The sequence below is a fragment of the Panthera leo genome, chromosome D1 (assembly GCF_018350215.1).
Source record: "Panthera leo isolate Ple1 chromosome D1, P.leo_Ple1_pat1.1, whole genome shotgun sequence".
Classification (NCBI taxonomy): Eukaryota; Metazoa; Chordata; class Mammalia; order Carnivora; family Felidae; genus Panthera; species Panthera leo.
This window is the reverse complement of record NC_056688.1, coordinates 61,660,175-61,682,895: the sequence shown is the minus strand read 5'-3', so window position 1 is coordinate 61,682,895 and position 22,721 is coordinate 61,660,175. Positions and strand designations below refer to the sequence as shown.

The window sequence follows — 22,721 nt, the reverse complement described above, 5'->3', positions numbered from 1 at the left end:
CAAATCAGGAGACTATGGATGCTGGAGAGGATGTGGAGAAACAAGAACCCTCTTGCACTCTTGATGGGAATGCACACTGGTGCAGCCACTCTGGAAAACAGTGTGGAGTTTCCTGAAAAAATTAAAAGTAGATCTACCTTATGACCCAGCAATAGCACTGCTAGGAATTTACCCAAGGGATACAGGAATACTGATGCATAGGGGCTCTTGTACCCCAATGTTTATAGCAGCACTTTCAACAATAGCCAAATTATGGAAGGAGACTAAATTTCCATCAACTGATGAATGGATAAAGAAATTGTGGTTTATATACACAATGGAATACTACTTAGCAATGAGAAAGAATGAAATATGGCCTTTTGTAGTAATGTGGATGGAATTGGAGAGTGTTATGCTAAGTGAAATAAATTATACAGAAAAAGACAGATACCATATGTTTTCACTCTTATGTGAATCCTGAGAAACTTAACAGAAGACCCTGGGGGAGGGGGAGGAAAAAAAAAAGGTTAGAGAGGGAGGGAGCCAAACCATAAGAGACTCTTAAAAACTGAGAATAAACTGAGGGTTGATGGGGGTGGGCGGGAGGGGAGGGTGGGTGAGGGGCATTGAGGAGGGCACCTGTTGGGATGAGCATTGGGTGTTGTATGGAAACCAATTTGACAATAAATTTCATATTAAAAAAAAAGAAATAGACATTTAGGGGGCTCCTGGACTCCAAAATTTTAAACCTTGGAGTAAGGGAAAATTAGAAATAGACTAGCCTGGGGCACCTGGATAGCTCAGTCAGTTAAGTGTCTGACTCTTGGCTTTGGCTCAGGTCATGATCTCACATTTCATGAGATCCAGTCCACGTTGGGCTATGTGCTGGCAGTGCAGATCCTGCATGGGATTCTCTCTCTTGCTTTCACTCTGCCCCTCCCCTGCTTTCTCCCTCTCTCTCTCTCTCAAAATAATAAATAAAATTTAAAAAAAGAAGTAGACATTTAATCTCATTTTCTGGATCTCCATTGGAGACATGAATGGTTTTATATATACAAATGCCTATACATTTATTTATTATTTAAAATATATTTATGCATTTTAATATATAGTATTAATATAATGCTTTATTTAAAATATAGTGTATGATATATATATTTAGTGCTTTACTTCCCCATTGCTGTAACTCTGTAGGTGTAGTCTGCCTACTGAGAAATCCAGTACTGATTTTAGTCATAATAAAATGCATTCATCATGTTTTCTCTGAGGATTAAATAAGCTAATCTATATCAAGCAACTTATCATGGTCCCAGACACTTGGTAAAAGGTCAAAACATACCATTTATTCTTTTCTCCCTCTCCTAACCCTGGTAATAAGAGACAGCATGGGCAGTGGGGATAGAATTGGAGTCTGGATCAGGACAATTCTGTTCACGTCCTGTCTCTGCCAATTTCTCTGTCAGCAAGTCTCTTCCTCCTTAGAGCCTCAATTTCTTCATTACAGAAGTTTGGGTGCGATATGAGATGACCAAAAGACTCTCCTTAGTGTCCTGGGAATCTGCCTGTCCTCACAGCCCCCAGGGCCCCCAGAGCCCACTGGTTATCAAATTCTTTCAAATTTTTCTATTCAAATTCTTTCCTGGCAGATGAAAACTTGATAAATCATTACAGTTGTTCTTGTGTCAGAAGCACTTAGCATGTGATATTAAGTTTCATAGTCAAATGGATTTATAAGAATCTGTACTGTAATTTTACAAATGAGGAATTAGGAACTTGAGCCAATTAAATGTTTTTAAGGATGTTTAAGAAGTTGGTTTTGAATCTAGAGCTGGATGTTGGGTGACAAACTGCCCCAGTTCACAGGACTGAGGGGCTTCCCTCCGTGCAGGATTTTCTGTGCTAAAACCAGTATAGTTCCAGGCAAACCAGGATGGTCACTCTATTTTCTGACTATAAGAAGGCTCTATGTCCAATGTGGGGCTTGAACTCACAACCCTGAGATTCAGAGTCACAAGCTCTACCCACTGAGGTAGCCGGGAACCCCTCTATTTGCTGACTGTAAATTATTAGGCTTTTAGTGGTTATGTTATTTTGTTTTTTGAAATCTATTTATGTTGTAGGATACTTAGTGCAAAAAGCTCTAATTTGGGAATTGGTGAGAGTCAGAGGGTCTGGGGTTGAATCCAACTCTTTGTTGGCTTCCTGAATGGTTCCTTCTGGGCTTCACTTCCTCTTCTATAAAATAAAGAGCAACACAGTTAGAATTCTTAATTTCTTTGAAGCCTCTGAAGAAGAGAGATTCCAGAGCACAGGGGAGCCAACCACTTAAGATTTTGTGCAGTGCCTGCTGCCCCAGCCCCCTTGAGCCCCAGGGCTAACTGGGCCCAGGGGGCTCTTAAGAGACAGCTTTATAGAGATCAAGGCGGGGAGGTTGTGTGCCCAGTATGCACCCTGGTAAATACTTCACCCACCACTCTCCTCCCTTCCAGCACAGCTGCCCTAGGGAGGTAAGTCGGGTCTTCAACTCTTCCCACTCAAAGGTCTGTAAGAACCTCATTATCAGCTTCGAAATCCTAAGGCAATCAGGGTACAAATAGTTGAAGAAGACGGAGAGACTGTCTGTGATCTAAATTTAGAGATTTTGCCTACATTCCTCTTCCCTTAACCCACACTTCCCATCTGCAGCCCTTGATGCCTGAAATCCCAGTGTCCTGGCCTCATTCTTACAGATTTACTCTACATCTCCAAGCACGTATAGACCCAGCCAGGCGGCCTCTGAAGCTTTTTATTTAGGGCAGACGTTACAATGTAATTAACTCACACTCCAGTATTCTCACTGGGTGGTGGATAAAGGCTGAGACAAAGATTTTGGGATCTTGAAAGTGGGCAGACAGTGTGGAAAGAGGACCAGGGGACCCCACCCCCTGAATAACCTTTTTTATTCCTGCTCTGTGGTTGCCATTTATTCAGTGCATAACTTGCACCAGCGTCCTGAATATGAATTTTAAATGTTTTACTCTGTTATTTTTTTCTATACTATAGATGTAAAAATAAGGTGTGAAGACATAAACTAAATGCACAGCTGCCATATGGCAAAGCTGAGATAAAAACTTAGTTGTTAGATGTCAGGTGAGTTATTTAGTTTATCAAATTCTTTTTACACTTGAGAATGTATAGCTTCTTCCTCACATAATGTATTTATCTACTTAATCGATACTTACTGATTAGAACTAGAATTGGTCATCTTTGAGTCCTAGTCCAGGGCTCTATGTTAGTGACTCAGCTAGGCACTGAGAATAAGATGAGAAGTAAACCAGACAATTATGGGAACTTACAATTTATGGGCGGAGAAAGATACTAATCCAATATCCAAACAGATATATAATAATTCTATGATTCTAAAGTGTGATGAGTCATGAAGAAAAATATGTATGGGATTGTGTAACAGTGGCACACAACCATGAACAGAGAAGTAGTGAGTGATTTGAATAACTGGAAGGTAACACCTTCCCAGGTAGTGCTGATGATGCTTCAAAGTAAGGATGCATGAATTCTTATTTCTAAAGGTAAAGGAACCCATTGGAAGATTTTCAGTGGGAGCGTAACGCCATTTTACTTATAAAGAAATAATTTGGTTCTGCTGTGGAGAATGGATGGGAGAGGGGCATGACACGAAGCTGGGTAATCATTAAGGAAGGTTCTACAGACACCCTGGTTGCAGATGCTGAGGGAGATGGATGGATGACAGTTGGAAGTGCGATGAAGGAGAGAAGCCAGTGTTATAGTCTGGAAAGATGGTAATAGGTTAATTAGATCTTGGTACGGGAAAGGGTGAGAGATGCCTGCTAGGTTTTTCTGGCTTGGGTGCATTGGTAGATGGAGATGAGCTTTCATGAGATGATAAATATTGGAGAGGATCAAATACGGTGATTAACAAGTTCAACTTTGGATGTTATGTTTGAAATGCAGATAAGCTCTTACAATTGATGGTCCAACAGGGAATTGAATGCTTGTGTCTATAACTAGAAGAGAAATCTGAGCTACATAAATTTGGGATCATTGATGTACAGAGAAGAGACAAAGAAGCACATTATAAATAGAAAATAATTTTGAAAATTTTAATTATGAATGAGAAAAAAGAAGTGAATGGTAATAGAAGATTATTGTTTGTTTATTTCTCATGACAGTAGATCATGAAATTGTTCCTCAACAAAGAAGTTGGTGTAAGGTAGGACATAGCTGAAGCTTATGGGAGTGATCTAAGCCCCTGATTTTCACACCTGGCTGCCTATCACATTTACCTGGGAAATAAAAAACTATTTTTGAGACCCACTGACAGAGATTCTGATTTAATTGATAAGAGTGTGACCCAGACAAAGGAGCTTTTTAAACCTCCTCAAATGAGTCTAACATGCAGTACAGTTTGAGAATGCTTCATCTAAACAGAGAAGAAAAAATGTGAACATGCAGGAGAGGACAATCTAAAGCAGGCAGCTGTGGAGGAATCAGAGATTCTGGACCCTTGACAAATAAGTGAGGGGCTCAAGCAACAAAGAGAGGATGAGGAAGGAGCTGGAGTGATGGCTGAGTGCAGGTAAGAGAGGAGAAACGGTGGAGAGCATAGATGGAGATGTCATCCCGTTCACAAGAATGAATGAATCAGTAAGCCAGGAGGGTTAAGGAAGACCTCCCGTACCTCACTTCTTGAAGAAGGTGGTAGCTAAGAACTGGTAGGAATAAAGGGTAAAATCACTTTCCACTAATGGAGAAAGATTTGATTCTTTCTGTAAAGAACACACAGAGACAACAAAGAATAAGGGATAATATCTGACCCTCAAAAAAGAGTCAAAGGGTATCTGTGGAGACGGATTTGGAGCCCATGACCCATCTGTGGATATGGTAAGACTATAGAAGTTCCGAAATATAACTAACAGCTTCTTACTTGTTTCTTCCTGACCCTTTCATGATCTAACTGTCATGGACTCTAAGGATCATTGCCCCTTCCATCCTGAGGACAGTGAGCTCTCCTGATCTTCCACTTTCTGACCTCACTTTGCTCTGGTTCTCTTTCCCCAAAAGCCACTCAGGGATCCTCATGGGAAGTTTTGGGACTAATACCTCTAGCACCACCAGCTTCACACTAACAGGCTTCCCAGAGATGGAGGGCCTACAGCACTGGTTAGCGGCCCTCCTCTTGCTGCTTTATGCTGTCTCCGTCCTGGGTAACATCCTAATTCTCTTCATCATAAAGGAAGAGCAGAGCTTGCACCAGCCTATGTACTACTTCCTGTCTCTGTTGTCTGTCAATGACCTGGGCGTGTCCTTTTCTACATTGCCCACCGTACTGGCTGCCTTGTGCTTTCATGCCTCGGAGACTGCCTTCGATGCCTGCTTGACCCAGATGTTCTTCATCCACCTTTTCTCCTGGACAGAATCTGGGATCCTGCTGGCCATGAGTTTTGATCGCTATGTGGCCATCTGTAACCCTTTGCGTTATTCTTCAGTGCTCACTGATATCCGTGTGGCTCACATGGGCATATCCATCATCATCCGCAGCTTCTGCATGGTCTTTCCATTGCCATTCCTTCTGAAGAGGCTGCCTTTCTGTAAGGCCAATGTGTTAACCCATTCCTACTGTTTGCACCCAGACCTGATCCGCCTGCCCTGTGGAGATACCACCATCAATAGCATGTATGGCTTGTTCATTGTTATCTCTGCCTTTGGTGTAGACTCAGTGCTCATCCTCCTCTCCTATGTGCTCATACTGCGCTCTGTACTGGCCATTGCCTCCCAGGAGGAGAGGCTTAAGACACTCAATACATGTGTGTCACACATCTGTGCTGTGCTCATCTTCTATGTACCCATGGTTAGTGTGTCCATGGTTCATCGATTTGGGAAGCATGCCCCTGAGTATGTGCACAAGTTAATATCCCTGGTATATCTCTTTGTGCCTCCAATGCTCAACCCAATTATCTATTCCATTAAGACTAAAGAAATTCGTAAGAGGCTACCCAAAATGTTTTTTAAGCTTAAGCTTTGATCAGGGAGAGATCTTCTGGGAACCTAAGTACCCTAGGAGTTTGTTGTTTTTGCTGATTTTGGCCCTGGAGCGTTTCAATCTCCTCCTGTAAATGTACCTCTGCTTGGTATCTGCTATTAGTTGTATGGGACAGCCTGGGTATAACCCATTAACTCAATACATCAGACTGCCTTACGCTGTAATTAATTATGTCACAAGTTGCCACAGATGACTTCTCTCAGATCTAACAAGGAAGAGGGTCTTCAATTAGACTCTTTTATTTGTCCCAATGAACTAGTTACATCTATGCTTTCAAGTAAATCTCAAAACAGACAAACACCTATGTAAACCATGCTATAACTGAAGATTGTTACTTGAGATCAAAGGTATCACCTAATACATTTTAAAGGAATAATACTTTGAGTATCTTTAAACTTTAAAAATTAAAGACACACAATAGCTGTGACCAACTTTGGACTTTTGAAATAAATAAGACTATTTATGAGTCTTATAAAATGGAACCTATATGCTTGACATTCTGACTATGCAATACAAATGTTTACACCTGAACTTTACAAGTTAAAACAAGGAGAAAAAAATTGTGGAAAAAAATCATATATTTCTATTCCTTGGACTTGACTTGGGGGATGACTAACTTTCTTTAGAGAGCTAGTTAGCACTCTAAATGGAAGGTGAACAGATACCAGTGATTGATGGTGGGGTGAGTCTGCTTCAGAGGCAACAGCAGATGGGCCCACAATTTGCTGGAATATGGACGTTCATGGCTTTAGGGAGCACCCAAGCCCAGAGACTTCAGCACATGCTAGAGTAGAGCTGTAGAGTAAAGTAGAGAAGCTGAAGAATATCAGGACATTCAGAGAGCATAATCCCTGTAGAGTAACAGCCAGGAGGAGAGAGTAATCATCTGAAAATTCATGCAAAACACATAGAGCACAACCCACATAGGGCACGTGAACACTTGACAGAAGTAAACACAAGCATGGCAGCTTTCACTGGACAGAGGGCAGGCTATGGCATATGTCAGCTCTGTTGGATGACTGGAGGAGGCAGACACTGAGGCAGAAACTTAACACTTTTTAAAGAAACATCCTTTTCCATATTTGTTTTCTCAAATCATCATCAAATAACTTTTAAAAAATAAAGCCATAAGGACTGAGTGACATGATATTGCCCTAAACATAGCAACAATATATATCTGAATCTTCTCTGAACAACACCTGAATGCAAAATTCACCATCCATTACAAAAAATGAAACAGAATAAAAATATAGAGATAACATCCTCGACAGTATTAGATGACAGAGAAATGACAAGTACCCTCGAACAAGATAGTTATAGCCAAAGCACAAAGTTAGAAAGTATTTGGTAGGGAGCAGTGGAGTGAAGGGTAATAACCAAACTTATTCCAACAAGAAATGCCCCCCCCCCATCACAAACATTCACCCCCAACAGGAGAGGATGGTAACCTAAACAGAAATCTGGGCAGGTGACCTTGAGATTGACTGGTGAAACTGGGAACAAGCCTTACAAGGTCCAAGTCCTCATGCACCTGAGAGGATCAAGCAATGCTGTGGTGCTCCTAAGCATTTGAGAATCTCAGAAATGTTCAACAAATAAGCTTTTCCAGGAGGTTTTAACCTCAGCCTGAAAGAAACCAGAGACAAACAGATAAAGATCACTGAGTAAGGAAGACTGTACTGATGACAGGTGCAGGCTATAGAGGAAGCAGGTGCAAGATAGCGCCACAGTACAGAATAAAATTCTCAACTGCGTGTACCCCTTGGAAGGAAGGTTTGGAGAGCTCTAGGGTTGGAACAGAGGGAGGGAGCTAGACATCTTCTGGAAACACACAAGTGTGTCTGAGACACACAAGTGGCCTCAAAAATAGGTGTTCCTTTGCGCTGTTTGCACAATAGACGGCGCCCGAGAGCCACAAAGCTGGAAAAGCTACCAGCCATCCCCTCCCAGTCCAGAGAATCCCCCTCCCAGTCACCTGGAAAACCATCCTTCTCTATGTATGGGTCCAAAAATCCGATATAAACTAACTCTCCACACAGATATGAGCAAAAAAGAAAGGGAGGAGAAAGATTAACCCACGGCCCTTAAAGTCATGCTTACAATTACAATGGGAATCTTTCCTCTTCTTTTAAAACTATTTTTATATCCTAATGCTTTGGTATCTATAACTGAATATCAGAAACCATATGGCTGACTTCAGTATTTCATAGGTTCTCCAACCACAGAATTGAAAAGTCACAGAATAAGGGGCAGAGTGAGTGCTAGGTGTAACACAAAGTATTTCTGTCATCATTTTGTTCAGTGATGCCTTATTTATTCCTTTAGCAAACACGCATGGAATGACTAACCTGTGCTGAGCACTGGGGCGGGGGCAGTGATAAGCACTGCTTCCTGATAACAAAGAGCATGTGACACTGGGAATGTTTTCTTGTGTGTGTCTCACCAGTTGAATATAAATGTGCTGGGCTAAGCTCTGAATAAGTAAGGGATTACTGCACAAAAAAAGTGAGAAATCCCTTTCATTGTTCTAGAACTGTTCACCTGCCAATCCTTAGTTGGACAAGGACCAGTGGGGTGTACACACACACGCGCACGCACACACACACACACACACACACGCACACACACGCACACACACACAGTAAATATGACCTATGCATACTGACTGTGAATTAAAGAAAAATATACTGAGGAGGCAGAAAATTAAAAGTTCTTAATTCATTAATACAGAAAAAAATCCTTTACATTTATTCATGTATATATGTATGTGTTTTACTGCTGCCTAAAAAATATTGATCAAGTTACTAATTAACAGTATGTTAAAAGAAAAGTTTTCTTTTGGACATAAATTGCATGTGTTCAAACTGGTAAGGTTAGTATTTGATCTGATATCTAAATAAATGATACATTTATAAACCTGTTTATAATATTTCGTGTGGTTTGAAGGCTAACACAGTTAAGAAAGTGTATTGAAAATAAACCAGGATTGATTTAAAACTCATGTACAATTAATTGTCCAATTTATACCTAAGATGTGTCTTTTAACTTTCTTTCTCCCTAATAACTGTAAACTTGTTTTTCTACATTATTTGTAAAAACGTTCTTGCACGTATTTGGATGCTAAATGTTGGATGGTAATAGAATGTAATCATTAATCTCCATCCTTGCTGAATAAATGAAATGAGAGCTATTTCCATTCCAGTGTTTGTAACCCAGGCGTATAAAGTTTTGGATATATGTTTCGCAGGAATTTCTTTGAGTTTCAGATTTATTTTACTTGCTTCTACATTTCATGTAAGATTTGTTTATGAAATTGCTGACTCCAGAATTTTGTGTTAAAATCCACCGTAGATTTAGTTTATACAATGTCATGTCAAATGTCCAATACAGAAAAGCCACTTAACACTCTGTCTCTTCTAAGCTGTTTAATATTCTCAGAGGATTTTGTCTCAGTCAGGGACAGTGTACTTGACCACCAAGACTAGTATTTAAAGTTGACTCGGAGCCACTGTTGCTTATAGACTGTCTTCTGTGGTAAGAATACAGACAGCCATTCAGGAAGCTTCTTACTCCCAGGTTGTAATATGGGATATTTGCCCTAAAAAATAGCCTTGTGGTTCCCAGGCTTCATGCTGCTCTGCACAGTTCTCATAAACATTAACTACAGTCTCACGTTCTCTGTCACACTGCAGCCGTTCCCAACGTGGCCTAGCTATGCAAGGGGGTATTTAAAAAGAATAGTTAGTAAACACATCTTGAGAGACTTTTTCATAACCCTACCATCTCCCTTCAGGAAGTTTTCTCTCGCAGACCCTAATGACTAAATTTCATAATCACGGAGCCCTTAAAACGAATATGGTGCCTCTCATGTTGTAAGTCACAATAAATACTTTTGGAGGAATAAAGGAATGAGCTGTGTTTCTTTTAAGCAAACCAGAAGTAAAGATTGTAATAAAAATAGTGTGTCACCAGAATTATATCCACTCCACTAAAAAAAAAGTGCTTTTTTTAGACTCAGGATTGAATAAAGGATAGTGACTAATATCTGTGCTAGGAAAAATGGAGATTGAGAAAAAAATTTTTTTATTAACACCATTACTGGCCGTAAATGTTGTAAGATCAAGATTGTCCAATAACCAGCTCTGTCTGTTGCATTTCTATTAATTGAGATCTGTTTATAATCTAAATTTTTAATAAAGCTTGCCACACATCCATGCTTTGGATGAGAGATGCATGACTCCAGAAATGTATCATAAGTTTTGGCTGGGGGCTATACTTTCTTTGTGAAGAATGTTGGGGGCTTATGCAAAGTTCAACGAAATAGCCAGTGTTTAGGTGGTGTCAGCTGACTCCTGAGTGACACATGTACAAAACAGACTAAATCAAATAATCATTTAACAGATAAAGTATCTCCTCTATTTATTTTCTTACATATATTTGATAAAGAAGTTTTCCACGGGTAATAGCAGAAAAGAAAAAGGAATAAAAACACTTCATATGAGAAATATGAATACAAACCACATACACCTACACCTAATCTGACAAATCCATTGAACAAGCTGTTGGCCTCTGACTTTGGCTTGAAAGATCCTCTAGAGGTTCCCAAGTATTATTTGAAACTGACCCCCATATTCTGAGGACAGGAAGAACCCGGAGAAAGATGCAGGCCGCGCCAGATCTGTAGGTGTCAGATTTAACAAGGAAACTTACATACTAGGTTTGTCCTGGATGACCCAAGGCCAGTACATCTTCACACCTGCTGCCAGAATCTTAAAAGTTTATATAGAGGGGGTCGCCTGGGTGGCTAAGTCAGTTAAGCGTCTGACTTCAGCTCAGGTCCTGATTTCGCAGTTCGTGGGTTCAAACCCTGTGTTGGGCTCTGTGCTGACAGCTCACAGCCTGGAACCTGCTTTGGATTTTGTGGATTCTGTGTCTCCCTCTCTCTCTGCCCCTCCTTCACTTGAACTCTCTCTGTCTCTGTCTCTCTTTCTCTCAAAACGAAATAAACATTAAGAAAAAAAAATTTAAGTTTCTATGGAGGTTTTACCTGGGCTCAGTCATGTATATTTTATAGAAGGTTTCAGCAAGACATGACTATCTCAAGGTCATGCCCTTGGGGCTGCATTAGGGAGAGGGAAGACAAACTCTATACACATTCCAAGGACAGGGTCAGGGGTGAGGAGCCCCCACGGCTGGGGTCCAGCTCTTGGGTCAGCCAGCAGTCACGACTTCTCCATGACCTTCCCAACAGACATTCGTGTTCAGGTGCTGCTTGATGAGAGGTCCTCCTCTTCCCCTGCATGGGGTAATTGCTCAGCAGGGACCCAATTACTTGTTTGAAGTTGGGAAGATAGTAATTCACAAAGTGACTGCTGACTTCATGAGCTGTTCGTTGTTTCTATGAAACTTGAGCCCTCTTCAGGGCACACACCCCACTGAGCTGTCTGGAGGGCATTCCTGTGCTCAGTGCACAGCCACCAACACATGGATCCCCTCTTTCCTGAACATGAAACAGAGCAGTGCAGGGTCCTGAGTCCACCCTGCATCAGCATGGTGGGAAAATATGTGCAGCTGACAAAAGAGGGTCAGATATTCTCCTGACGAGGCAATGCCCTTGCTGGGGAGAACTGTAACCCAGAAGAAAGATCGTCTGTACCCCTGATTCTGGGGAAGAGCGCTACTCATCCTGCTGAATCACAACAGCAGCAGCAAAGCTGTCCCATCCTAGCAGAACTGATCAAGTGTGGAGATGGCTTCCTGGAGGTGGGGTGAACCTCAGTGGGACTGAAAAAGTGGGGCTGATGGTCAGCCATGCCCAGGGGCCTGGTCATAGCCCTCTGCTACCCTGCTGTCATTTCTGAAGGTTCTCCCACTTCCTTGGCTCACACAGAAATTAATTGCATGGAAGGTCACACAACGTGGATGTGTGTTTTCTCAATTCTGCATCACATTCTAGTTGTATTGATTTTACTGTGAGTCTTACTATGAGGCAAGGGGGTCAGGAACCCTACCCTACTGTAAGTCTTGTTCTAGTTCCATCTCTTTATTGACCCACCCAATGCAGGCCCTGGAGGATGAACTATGCACCCCTGACAGGCAATGCAAAAGCATGGCTTTTATTACTCAGACATTTTCCCCCACAAACCTCAGTATTGTTCCCCTGCAAACTTAGCTGAGCCAAGTTCAGTATGTAGTTTTCTTAGGTAACCTAATTTTCTTTTTTCTTTTTCTTTTTTTTTAAATTCACACTTGTTTTCTTTTTCCATGTTTATTCATTTTTGAGAAAGATAGAGACAGAGTGTGAATGGGGGAGGAGCAGAAAGAGAGGGAGACACAGAATCGAAGCAGGCTCCAGGCTTCAAGCTGCCAGCACAGAGCCCGAGGCGGGGCTCAAATCCATGGACTGTGAGGTCACGACACCTGAGCCGAAGTCAGACGCTTAACCTACTGAGCCATCCAGGCACCCTGTGACCTAATTTTCTAAGGCAGAACTAAGGGACATATAATAAAAGAAGTGTAAAATATTCTTTTCTCTTTTTAGTTGGCCAAATCCAGGTATTTTCCCATGTCATAGGGAAAAAGGTTGAGTTCAAAGAAAGCTTGTTAAATAAAGAAAGACAAGAGAAAGTTTCCATTTTAGCAAAAAGCAGGGCTTAATCTCCACCTTCTGGGGACGGAAGACCCAGTAGTGGCCCTAAGTTCTTCCGAAGTACTTCATAAGAGGAGGAGAAACATAGGAATGTTTCTTCCTTATCCCCTGTAAACAAGCCACATTGGTAACTGAAAATGAAGAAAGAAGGGAGGAAATAAAGTGGAGAGGAGCCAGCGGCACGTATAGGAGGCTCCTATTCCAGTGCTCCTTGTCCTTGCTTCTTTCTACCCTTGGCTGTCAATGTTAGGCCTGTAGTGAAAAGGTCATCTTCTTCTTCTCCCTGGGGATGGAGTCAGAGAACGTTTTCCTCATTTTCATATATAGAAGGGTCCCCAACCCTTGCCTTTGCACCTATATAATAATTTAATCTGACTCTCAAGGCATAATAAATTACTGCTCTTATTATTAACTGATGCAGTGCTTCTTGTATGAATCAAAAAGGTAATTATTGGGGTGCCTGGGTGGCTCAGCTAAGCATCTGACTTTTGTTCTCAGCTCAGGTCTTGATCTCAGGGTCATGAGTTCAAGCCCTCCATGGGGTGTGGAGCCTACTTAAGAAAAATGTATATATATATTACTTAAACTGACTGAAGACCATAGTCTGATTCATTATTTCCCATTTGAACTCATGCTGAGTGATGTTACAACGGCACTGACATTATGATTCTCTTATTTCACTTATGGAACCCGGAATCCCAAATGCTTATATCGTTTCCATTCAGAAATAGTTCCCTCCCTCTGTCACCTGATACTTCGCTTTCATATTCCCTTAGGGAGGGAGGGGAGGGTGGGTGATGGGTATTGAGAAGGGCACCTGTTGGGATGAGCACTGGGTGTTGTATGGAAACCAATTTGACAATAAATTTCATATTAAAAAAAAAGAAAACTCTAGATAACTTTATGCTCAGCTGTGCTGGGGTATCTGGCCCAGTTTCCCTTGTGTGTAGGTCGATCTCAATAGGGCATCTCCTTTAACTTAGTCTAGATGTAAGCCCAAACCTCATCTGAGAGTACTATAATTCTGCCAAGGAATTTCTTATTGTATCCCACCTCCCTGGTATCAAGGAAAGATAATGCAAGAAAGCCGATCTAACAGAAGGTGCAAAATAATTATTTTCTAGTGTCTAAGTCATAAATTCTCTATTGCCTCTCCCAGGGCTTTTTAGCTAGAAATTCTAGAAAGACATGATTTTTGACATCTGTTACCACATCATTTTGTAGAAGAAAATTAAAATCCCAAGAAAGGAAGACAAAGAAAAATCATTTTATTAGTACAATGTTGAAAAGAAAAAAGGTCTATGGTTCAGATATTGAACCTCCCTGTGAGAGGATGGTTTAGTGAGCAGATGAAGGAAGCAGAGAAGAATCTGGAGTTTCTTCTAGATGTCAGCCTCTTTCAGCTTTCTGGGGTCATACATCGTATAGCAAGTTCTGACAATACATCAAATTTCACTTTGTGCTTTGAGTGTTTCGAAGCACTCATGAATGTTCAAGGTGACAGTGATGGTGAAGGGAAGGATAACTGTGGTAATGTTAATAGTGAGGCCAACTCGACAGAGGGTGGTCCTTGTTGGGGTTAGACACACAGAATGGAGATAGACAAGAACTGAGTCTCATCTGAATCACCTATCATCTATGTTATTCTGAAAAACTGACTTAATTCTCTACACCTCATGAGATTGTGATGAAGGTTAAATGAATTAAATCACATCAATTTCTTATAGAACCTGACACTTTTAGTGATGACACTCAATTTATTAGTTATTATAATATTGGTAATGGTTCTGTTATAAAAAATGATTCCTAGCTTACATCAGTCTTCCTCAGGAAAATGTTATCTAATCACCAACATTCACCTCTCTATGAATGCCACTGAGGTTTGCTGATTGTACTACCATTTGTTTTGTGTTATCTCCACTTTCTGATCTTTTACTTTTCCCCCACCACACACATCTATTTTATTATTTGTGATTGAAGATGATGACGGTGATGATGACAATAACACCACGGATGAAGCCTTATGGCTACAGTCAACATCAGATATTAAAGGCAAGCATGAAAGTCATGTTTTCATGCGCTGAAACATACGGACAATGGTTCGGCGGATCTCCTTTGTCTTGGCGCTGTAAATGAGAGGGTTGAGCACAGGAGGTACAAAGAGGTAAACATTGGACATGAGGACATGTACATAGCGTGGGGCATGCTTCCCAAAGCGGTGCACTGTGGAGACCCCTATCATCGGCACGTAAAACACAAGTACAGCCAAGATATGTGACACGCATGTGTTGAGAACTTTCAGGCGTTCCTCTCGGGAAGCGATGGCCATGACCGAGTGCAGAATGAGCACATAGGAGAGGAAGATAAGAAACATGTCCATGCCAAAGGTGGATACAAGAACAAAGAGTCCATAGATGCTGTTGATAGTGATATCAGCACAGGCCAGCTTCATCATGTCTGGGTGAAGGCAGTAAGAGTGGGAAAGAGCATTGGATCTGCAGATAGGCAGCCTCTTGAAGAGGAAGAGAAGGGGAAAGAGGGTGATGAAGCTCCGAGCAGCCACAGCTATGCCTATTCCGGCAATGACTTCATTGGTGAGCACGGCAGCATAGCGCAAGGGATCACAAATGGCCACATAGCGGTCAAAGCTCATGGCCAGAAGAATGCCCGACTCCATCATGGAGAAGGAATGAATGAGAAACATCTGGATCAGGCAGGCATCGAAGGCAATGTTGCGGGCATTGAGGCAGAAGGTTCTGAGCACGGTAGGCAGTGTGGCCATGGACATGGCCACGTCACTGAAGGACAGCATGGACAGGAAGTAGTACATGGGCTCATGGAGGCTGGGCTCCACTCGCACGGCCTGCAGGATCACAGTGTTGCCTCCGAGGGCCACAGCATACATGACACAGAGGGGCCCTGCTAGCCAGGCGTGAGAGCTCTCCAGCCCAGGGATGCCGGTCAGGAGGAAGGAAGCAGGATGAGTGACATTGAACAGTCCCATGGTTGGGGGGAGGCCAGGGCACTTTTCAGGATTGGAACCTGGGGACTTCTGGGAGTTGCCCCTACTGGATAGCAAGAAGCCAGGGAGTAAGACACACAGGGGGTGAAGTCTACACAGTTGGAAACTGATGCCTTCCTGAAATCACTGGTTAGAGGTAAATGTAGGCAAACTTTCTTTCTTCATTTTATGATCAGCAGGCCCCAGGAAGGGCTAATATTTCCTCTATTTTATGAAGAAAATTAAGACATTGAGAATGCTTCAAAAATATTACTTAGGTACAAAGAAAATTGTCTATATTTCCATTAGTTTTAAGAGCATCACTGAATGCAAATATGTCAAGTATAATCCGTAGATTGTCATTGTAAAGACAACCAGGAATCAGAGTTACAATAACTCTTGGAAGTATTAAACATTTCCCTGAAAATGGTTAACCAGAGGTGTCTTCGACTAATCACAGCATTTCTGAGGGCTAGTTTGAATAATGATGTGGTATGTGAGAGAGGGGAAGGGTCCATGGGATATGGAGAAAATTGACCACCTCTGGACACCAGCCTTTTATTGGCAGAAGTGCTCCAAAAGAACAAAACAAAAAGAACAAGAAGACGTCGTGGAAATGCACAAAGGTGTTCCTTGTTTTGGAAACATTATTACTTCTCTCTTAAATGTTCTACAGTTATGCTACCATTCAGTTTGTGGAAGGGCATTGCACCAAACACCAGGCTTTCACCCCCTTACATAGTCATATATACTTTCAAAATATCCTTTATCTCAGAGACACATTCATGTACCTTCACAACAGCCTCACCAGGATCCCATTCCTGCTCTTAGAAAGAGCACTTTGCACTTGCACTGCTGTCTCTCACACACTTTCTTTTTTTTAATTTTTTAAATGTTTACTTATTTTTGAGAGAAAGAGAGAGAGAGAGAGAGAGAGAGAGAGAGAGAGAGAGAGCACGATCTGGGGATGGGAAGAGAGAGAAGGAGACACAGAATCTGAAGGAGTCAGCACAGAGGCCAACACGGGACTTGAACTCATGAACCAGGAGATCATGACCTGAGCCGAAGTCAGACACTTAACTGACTGAGCCACCCAGGAGCCCCTCACACACTTACTTTTATTGCACAGATACACTCAACTCTTCTTCTTGACATTCATACTCTTGAACATGCATGTGCCCTGTGGTGCTCATACACTCAGTCCACACTGATATATATGCAGATTTTGTATGCACACAACGCACAATGTACATGCAGGGTTCGACCATCAACAGCATGTCACTTACATGTGTGTAGACTCCTGTGCCCACATTATTAACCCCTCACAACATAGACACACCCTCATATACTCTATTACTCAGCTATTCTACCATGACATGTGTTCCTGACTCCAATCCCAGAGGCTAACTCACCACCATTTCTCTGTGAGAGTGATTACATTTTGTAATCTCCAGCATTCTGATGTTCTGGGAATTCTTTCACCTCCAGCCCCTCATGATGGATGAAGACAGAGAGGGCTGGAAGACGTTTCATCTGGCAAAACAGTATCAGGCTAAGGCACTCTCCTATAGGAGAAAACTCCATAAATATTTTGTTTCCCCTTCCTCTCTCAAACCTAACAAAGCATGGTCACAGCATAATCTCAGAATCCTTGCTGATCAGGATGGAAGAAAAAGGACCTGAGAGCCCCAGGTATACAAAGGCCATAGAAATTCTTGGATGACCCTTAATTCAGCATTATTACAAGGGGAACATTACAGAATTTATGGGAAAATTTATAATTTGGATCGTCTTATGGTTCCCAGGAAGTATGCGGCCATTCTCTGTGTTACTGATTACATCCCTTCTGGTCCTAGAATCAGTCTGTGCATACCTGCCTCTCTCCAGACATGTGATGCTTGGGATCCAAGACTGAACAACCCCACTCATCTTTATTTTCCCCCACCTGACTGCAATTATCATTCTTCATAAAAAACTCATGGAAGGAAAAAAAAGCAGAAGAGAAGTGAGCAAAGGTGAAAGGAACAGAAAGAGAAGGGAGAAGAAAAAGAAGAAAACAGGCTTCAGTGAACAGGATTCTGTGCGGAACAGGGCAAAAGCCATTGTGCGTGTAGGGATCTGAGTTGTAGCATTTGTGGGAAAAGGGCTGCCGGACAGCCCCAAGAGCACATCCTTTATCATTCCCAGGAGTGACTCACCTTGTTGGGGGGTCTGGATGAATGGGAAAAAAGAAATCAGTGAGAGAAAACCAATCCTTGCTGAGCACATTACGTGCCAGATACCCTGCCAGGAACTTATATCTATGTCACCAGTGAATCTATGACAGAGGTGGAGGCTCCCCAAAGTGAGCCTGCCTCTTAGAGCATGGAAGCAGGTGATAACGCCTCATCTGAGTAAAGAACTGTAAGACTCTCTAATGTCTAGTTCAGTCTTTGAGACCCATTGAGGTGTTGGAGAAGATGCTGAGAAGGAAAACAGAGCACACATTTCTGCATGGAGATTTCAAAGACACTATCGAACAAAGAGGAAGGCTAAAGGCAGATTCACGTGGCCAACAAGATGCAGAAGTTCTTGTCTCCAATGCGGGACTCCACTTCCCTTGTCCTGGCTCTGAACTTGCCTTTCTCTGAAGCCACAGAGGGACCAGAGTGGTTTAGGGGAACAGGCCCTGGAGGGGGTGAGGAGCCCTGGCATTTCCCCTGGACGGGGCTTGTCCTGGCCGTGTGGGCTTGGGAAGCTCAAGTTCTCTGTCTAGATCGAGTCTCCTCCCCTTTATCACTGTTTTCCCACATATTATCCTTTATGGCTCTGAAGTCCTTTTACTTTTTACTTTCTAGTCAAAGAGAGAATGCCTGTGAAGGTTTGCTACAGAGCTTCAAGAAGGCAAAGACAGGCTGAGAAGGAGTTGGGGGTGAACTGAGAGGCTCTGCTGATGACCAGCATTTGGAATCAAGGGCAGGAATAGAAAAAGATTAGACATGCTTGGCTATGCCAAACCGCTGTAAAATTTAGAACTAGCTGATTTGTTTACACTTTTAATCTCCCAGGTGACTTTTACAGACTTTGTCTCAGAATTCATATGACAAGTACAAACGTTGAACATCTGCACGCTCAGCAGTGGGTTTGATCCGTGTTGTAATTTGTGATCACCTTGCTTCCTGGATTTCTGAAATTTGCTTGTGCCCTGATCCTATTCTCCACCCTGAACTGCTATAATGTTAATGAATCGTAGGAACATGGATCCCAAGTTCACTGAATCTGCAACGTGAGCTCCCTGGAGAAACAGTGCATGACCCAGGGTTAACAAGTTAGTGGCAAAGCCGGAACGGGAACCCCATGACCAGGGACTTTGCATCTGATCTGCTCACTCTAAGTTTTTTTAAATGTTTATTATTTATTCCTGAGAGAGAGAGACAGAGAGAGAGAGAGACAGAGAGAGAGAGTGAGAGAGCACAAGTGGGGGCAGAGAGACAGGGAGACAGAATCCGAATGAGGCCCCAGGCTCTGAGCTGTCAGTGCAGAGCCCAATTTGGGGCTTGAACTCGCAAACCGTGAGATCGTGACTTGAGCTGGAGTCAGGCACTTAACTGACTGAGCCACCCAGGGACCCCTGCTCTGCTCACTCTAATAAAAAGCTCCCTTCTGGTAGCTTCCTGCACTCTATTCTTCTTTATCTCCCCACCCCTTACCCAGTTTCACCCTTTCTTAGAAGAAACCTCAGAAGAGTCAGCTAGCTACCCACTACTGGGTTGCAGAACTCACCAGGAGCCAAACAGAGGAACGTCACCAGGGGAACAACACACACACTCCTCTGTATCTGCTAGAGTGAATTCATGCCTGCTCTTTTTTATCTAATTCTAAGCCTCTGGAGAGAGCAAGTGAGGCTGGCTTTGTGTCTGAACATGCATCGGAAAGAATTTAGTCTCTAGAGAGCCTTAAAGACCACTGAGAATAAAGCATGGGCCCCTGTATCTGAAAAAGAACTCAGCAATTATTTAGCCAGTCCAATTCTCCACCTAGGGCAAGACACTGTCTGTGAAGGATGGCCAGGTGTGTTAGAGGGGAGTTCATTGTCTTCTAAGGCATCCCAGGATTTTGTAATGTTGACCAAGCCCAACAAGTAATGTATGAGCAGAACATAACCAATTTTGCTTCTCAGACCCCTTTAGTCGCATTGAATCAGGCTAGTTCTTTCTTCCACCGTGCATGAAAACTGAGTTTCCTAAGATTTCTGGTCCCCTGCAGCTGATAACACAGCCTCTGGTGAGCCCTGTGTGTACTGACAATGCCCACGGTCACATAATAGTCGAACTTTCCAGGGTTCAGAGTCACCCCATTTCTCTTCTCCCATCCCTCACTCGCTGACCATGGCTTTTGACTTGTTCTTCTGAAAGGAGAGAGAAGGGAAAGTGGATGGTTCATTATTCATGCGTGTTTCATTTAGCTGCTGTCATGTTTAGTAGGTGTGTGAAATGTTTAGACCTGACCCTTTCATTGTGTTTCATAGATTATCGTGGAACCTCTTTCCATAGTTTACTTCTTCTTCACTTGGTTTAAATTAATGACTCTTTACTCTGTATGACTGCTTGTGTCTTCATCCAAATACTCATCACCCCTGTAGAGCCCTATGCTCTGGTGGACTGGAGCTAAGGCAACACCCTGACAGCTCTCTCTAGCACACAGCTCATCCAGAAAATGGTCAACCTGACCCTACTGCAACAAATCGTCTCCTCAGAACATCATTAGTCTGTCATGCAAACTGTAAGGATGTAAAAGAGTAGATGTAGAGGCAGGAGTCAGGAACCAGTCGGCCATGTTTTTCTTTCTCCAACTTTTGGGGGAACATATGCCTCCTGAGTAGAATCCTTGAGGTATCTCTGTATTGACCCAAGTTAAAATGGGATGTACTTCCCTATCCCTTTCCCTTGGGTGTGGTGTGGGGCTGAAGACTCATTAATTTCCAACAGATCTCTTCAGCAGTCATTATTCAAATCCTCTAATTCACAACTGTTTTTTAGCACTTTAATTAGGGCAGGATTTTTCATCTCACCCATATTACCATCTTGAGCTGGATGACCGTTTGTTTCAGTGTGATGTCCTCTGCATTGTGGGATATTTAGTGGCATCCCTGATCTTCACACAGCAGCTGCTTCACCCCTGAGGGTATGACACCTCACACTGAGGTATGATGCCCCTGAGGGAATAAATTACCCCAGTGGAGCACCACTGAATTCTGAGGAGTTTGAAATGTGGCTAACTGGTTCCCTGATAATTAATTCAAAATTTCCCCATGTGCTTTCATTTAGGATATAGAACCCACTGTGCTCATGTATTAGCCATTTTGGGATATGGAGAATTCATTTTAAATTTCTGCTCCATGTAAGTGTACAATCTCAAACTCCTGGCAGATTGGAGTTTCTTTCCTCAAAGGGCTATTTTCTGAGCTGTATTTGTGCAATTTGGGAGATGCTTATTTTCTTTATCACAACCCTCCCCTGAAAGGATTGCAGCTGAGTGTGGCCAACGCCTAGTTGTTCCTCTTTCCCACCATCTCTGCCTAATCCTAGACTTATGACATTCTTGAAAAAGACGTCTTAATGCAGCTGTTGCAGATTCTGAATCACTAACTACTCTCTTTCATGCTTTGTGCTTCTGTCATTGTGTTCACATCACTTCCTCTGCATGGAATTCTATCACCTAAACCCTTCCTGCTGAATCCCACAGCTCCAAGATTCCTTATAAGCTTTAGCTGCTCTGTGATTCTTTTCCTAATGTATTGACCTTTTTCATTAGAACCCTACGTTCTTTTCATTTCTTCATTAGAGAGTTTATCAGATACTGCTGAAATGTGTACAACATTAAATATAATTGGACTACCAGTCATATTCATTGCTTTATCCCCAGTACATGGCCCAGAGTCTGGGTCTTGGTTTTCCTTTAGAATGAATGAATCAAGTAACATTATTGTCAACTTCATAATCACAGAAACCATGTCTTACAGAGTCTGGCACGGCTCTGTGTGATATAAGAAATTGGCAGCTGCTTTTGGGTTGGCGTGTGCCCATGGAGGAACTCTATTCATGACATAGCTAGAGATGTTTCTGTAAAATGGCAGTTATCACCTATAAGCTATGACCGTATACTGACATATATATATATATGACATATATTGGCATCCACTGATTTTCAAGGTTTCTTTAAAACTTAGAAGTTAACAAATATTTTTTGAGATGAGAACTAATATGAGCAGTACAACCAGCCATTTTCAGAATATTACATGCTATTTAGAAAATGTCACCCAATGAATTTGAACATAATTTTGGCCTCAGTCAATTCTTCCCCAATACTTCCTCCTTTATTTTACCCGGAATGTTGCTGGTATTGTCAATCAGGGATATATTCACAATTTCCTAAGGCTATGGTCACAAAACCCGCTTTGGGAACTGTGAAGATGGAAGAGGTCTGGCTTCGCTCACCTACCCCTAATATATCCTGGAGGCCTAATAATATCGGTTGAATAAAAGTGAATGAATAAGTGAATTAATCAAACACCATTGTTATGTGTATAGGCTGTGCCTAGACTTGATTAAAGCTTTCAGACACATCAAAAGATGCTTAATATCACTCATCACCTGGTAAATGCAAATAAAAAGCACAAGGAGGTATCACCTCCCACCAGTCAGAGTGGCTGGAACTACATAGTAAAGAAATAGCAAGTGTTGAAAGGACGTGGAGAAAAAGGAACCTTTGTGTACTGTTTGTGGGAAAGCATATTGGTACAGCCACTGTGGAAAACAGCGTGAAGATTCCTCCAATATTTAAAATAGAAATCCCATATGATCTTGTAATCCCACTACTGAGTATTTACCCACCCCAGAAAAACCTCAAAACACTAATTCTTAAAGATATATGCAACCATATGTTTATTGCAGCAGTATTTTCAACAGCCAAGATATGGAAGCAATCCAAATATCCATTATAATTGAATGGATGAAGAAGATGTGGTATACACATACAATGGAATGTTACCCAGC

The 22,721-nt window shown here is 42.1% G+C and overlaps 2 protein-coding genes across 3 annotated transcripts; one reads left to right on the top strand and one right to left on the bottom strand.

The window, feature by feature from the left end:
- The first annotated feature begins 4,928 nt into the window (after positions 1-4,928).
- LOC122200131 (olfactory receptor 51I2-like) lies at positions 4,929-6,019 on the top strand. Its single transcript, XM_042905597.1, has one exon. The coding sequence runs from the start codon at positions 5,075-5,077 to the stop codon at positions 6,017-6,019; it is 945 nt and encodes a 314-aa protein (XP_042761531.1). The 5' UTR covers positions 4,929-5,074.
- A 7,411-nt stretch (positions 6,020-13,430) lies between these two features.
- Positions 13,431-15,690, bottom strand: LOC122200254 (olfactory receptor 51I2). Of its 2 annotated transcripts, XM_042905733.1 has the most exons (2): positions 14,774-15,690; positions 13,431-13,440 (listed from the first exon to the last, which is right to left on the bottom strand). In XM_042905733.1, the coding sequence occupies exons 1-2, from the start codon at positions 15,688-15,690 to the stop codon at positions 13,431-13,433; spliced, it is 927 nt and encodes a 308-aa protein (XP_042761667.1). The 2 variants fall into 2 exon arrangements, with proteins under 2 accessions (XP_042761667.1, XP_042761666.1); XM_042905732.1 differs by lacking the exon at positions 13,431-13,440 and having other exon boundaries at positions 14,752-15,690.
- Between the last annotated feature and the right edge of the window lie 7,031 nt (positions 15,691-22,721).

Coding starts and splice junctions, on each gene's coding strand:
- LOC122200131 (XM_042905597.1), top strand. CDS start 5,075: ATGGGAAGTTTTGGGACTAATACCTCTAGCACCACCAGCTTCACACTA.
- LOC122200254 (XM_042905732.1), bottom strand. CDS start 15,690: ATGGGACTGTTCAATGTCACTCATCCTGCTTCCTTCCTCCTGACCGGC.